At 38.3% G+C, this 1626-nt stretch overlaps 1 protein-coding gene across 1 annotated transcript in view; it reads left to right on the forward strand.

The window, feature by feature from the left end:
• The window catches only part of LOC106884517 (ribosome biogenesis protein SPATA5L1), a 25503-nt gene that overhangs the window by 17422 nt on the left and 6455 nt on the right, over positions 1–1626 (forward strand). The window contains exon 7 of the mRNA XM_052978035.1: positions 1501–1626. This exon is cut by the window's right edge and continues 1 nt beyond it. Within this exon, the coding sequence (XP_052833995.1) occupies positions 1501–1626 (126 nt within the window). The remainder of the gene's footprint in view (positions 1–1500) is intronic.

Genomic DNA, 1626 nt, shown 5'->3' on the forward strand with positions numbered 1-1626 from the left:
TTAGTTTCTGCAGTAGTTGCTTCAAACAAAGGAGGGGAAAAAAAAAAAAAAAAAGTCTAACGCTTTTGTCTCCTGGGAAAGGCTGTGACAAGATCCAGTCCCTTCAGGAAAATCAGTGAGAAAAACTGTTTTCAAACCTTGTTTCATTCGGGTACAAATCTTGTCAGTTAACGTCCGAATTGCTTTCACTTTCAGAAATGAGATATCTGATTCATTCAATCACCGTGTGGATTTTGGGCTTGCTGTACATTTTGCTTGATTTTTCGATATCTTTAGTTGAAAATCTTTGAAATTCTGATTCACAACTTGACAACATGAAACTGGTGTCTGTCAGTATTAAAAATTATCGAAAAAAATGTGTGTGTGTGTGGGGGGGGGGGCGATCTCTAAAAGCCACAGAGTTTAGATATGCTAAAGAATGTTGGATACTGTAACTCAGTTGTTTACATAGTGAAATCATGTGTTTTCACGAATGTACTAACAAGATTTGCTTTGAAATTTTCATTTAGAAATGACTAGGTTATCTTGGTTGGCTTGGTGTCATTTGCCATTGAAATTCTTGGCCAGGTTCAGGTGGTTTGGTATTAAAAAGGTTCCTCTTTGACAGGAGACTAGTTCATGTGACTTTCTGGGCATATCTCCTCAGTTGTAGGTTTGCATGACGTCATCTCTCTTCAGAGTCTTATATATGCCTGAGCCATGCAACTATTTTCTTATGTTTGACCCATAACTGTCCTTGACAGATACTACCACCCTAGGTCAGAATGAACTTGGGAATAGTGGTAACTAAGCACTAGCACTAAGCTCTATTCTCCTAAAAACTCCTGAGCTGGAGCCTTACCACGGGATGTAATTTAACTGTTTAGCATTTAAATAGGCTGTGAAGGTGTTGTGCTCACAATCATAAGATAGTATGTTCAATTCTCGAACCGGACCATGTGTTGTGTTCTTGAGCAAAACACTTTTTCATGTTGCTCCAGTTCACTTACTGTAGAAATGAGATGCGGCGTCACTGGAACCAACTTGTATCGGCCTATACCTTTCCCTTGGATAACATCGGTGGTGTGGAGAGGGGAGGTTGGTATGCACGGGCAACCTTGCCTGGACTTGTGCTATGGAGGGGTGCAATCACATGGTCATTCATGACCGAAGGGGGTCTTTATTTAAACAGGCCATATCCAGCCCAAATATTCTACCTGTTTTATGTTCAAACTGGTCAGATCTGGCCTCTCACACCAACCTTACAATATCATTCTAAAAGTTCAAAATCTCAAAGCTACAAGAAAATGCAAGATAAATCCAAAACATGTGAATAAATAAGCTTTACTTTTGACAGAGTAATGTGAACACTAAAGGGGTTAATGTCATGTCCAGGATAAAATTCCTTACTTTGTACTTAATTTGACAATGGATACAATTAGTAGTTTATTAATCTGAGCTTGTTTGTCATTGAAATTTCATTTTTTTTTTTTCTTTGATGTTTTCTATTTCTAATATTAGAATCCGGTTTATAACAAGCCCTTTGTGATTGTTGTTGCTGCAACTAACAGGCCTGAATTAATTGATGAAGCTCTTTTGAGACCCGGTCGTTTTGACAAAATCATTTATGTTCCTCCTCCTGATGAA

Source organism: Octopus bimaculoides, chromosome 2, assembly GCF_001194135.2.
Source record: "Octopus bimaculoides isolate UCB-OBI-ISO-001 chromosome 2, ASM119413v2, whole genome shotgun sequence".
Classification (NCBI taxonomy): Eukaryota; Metazoa; Mollusca; class Cephalopoda; order Octopoda; family Octopodidae; genus Octopus; species Octopus bimaculoides.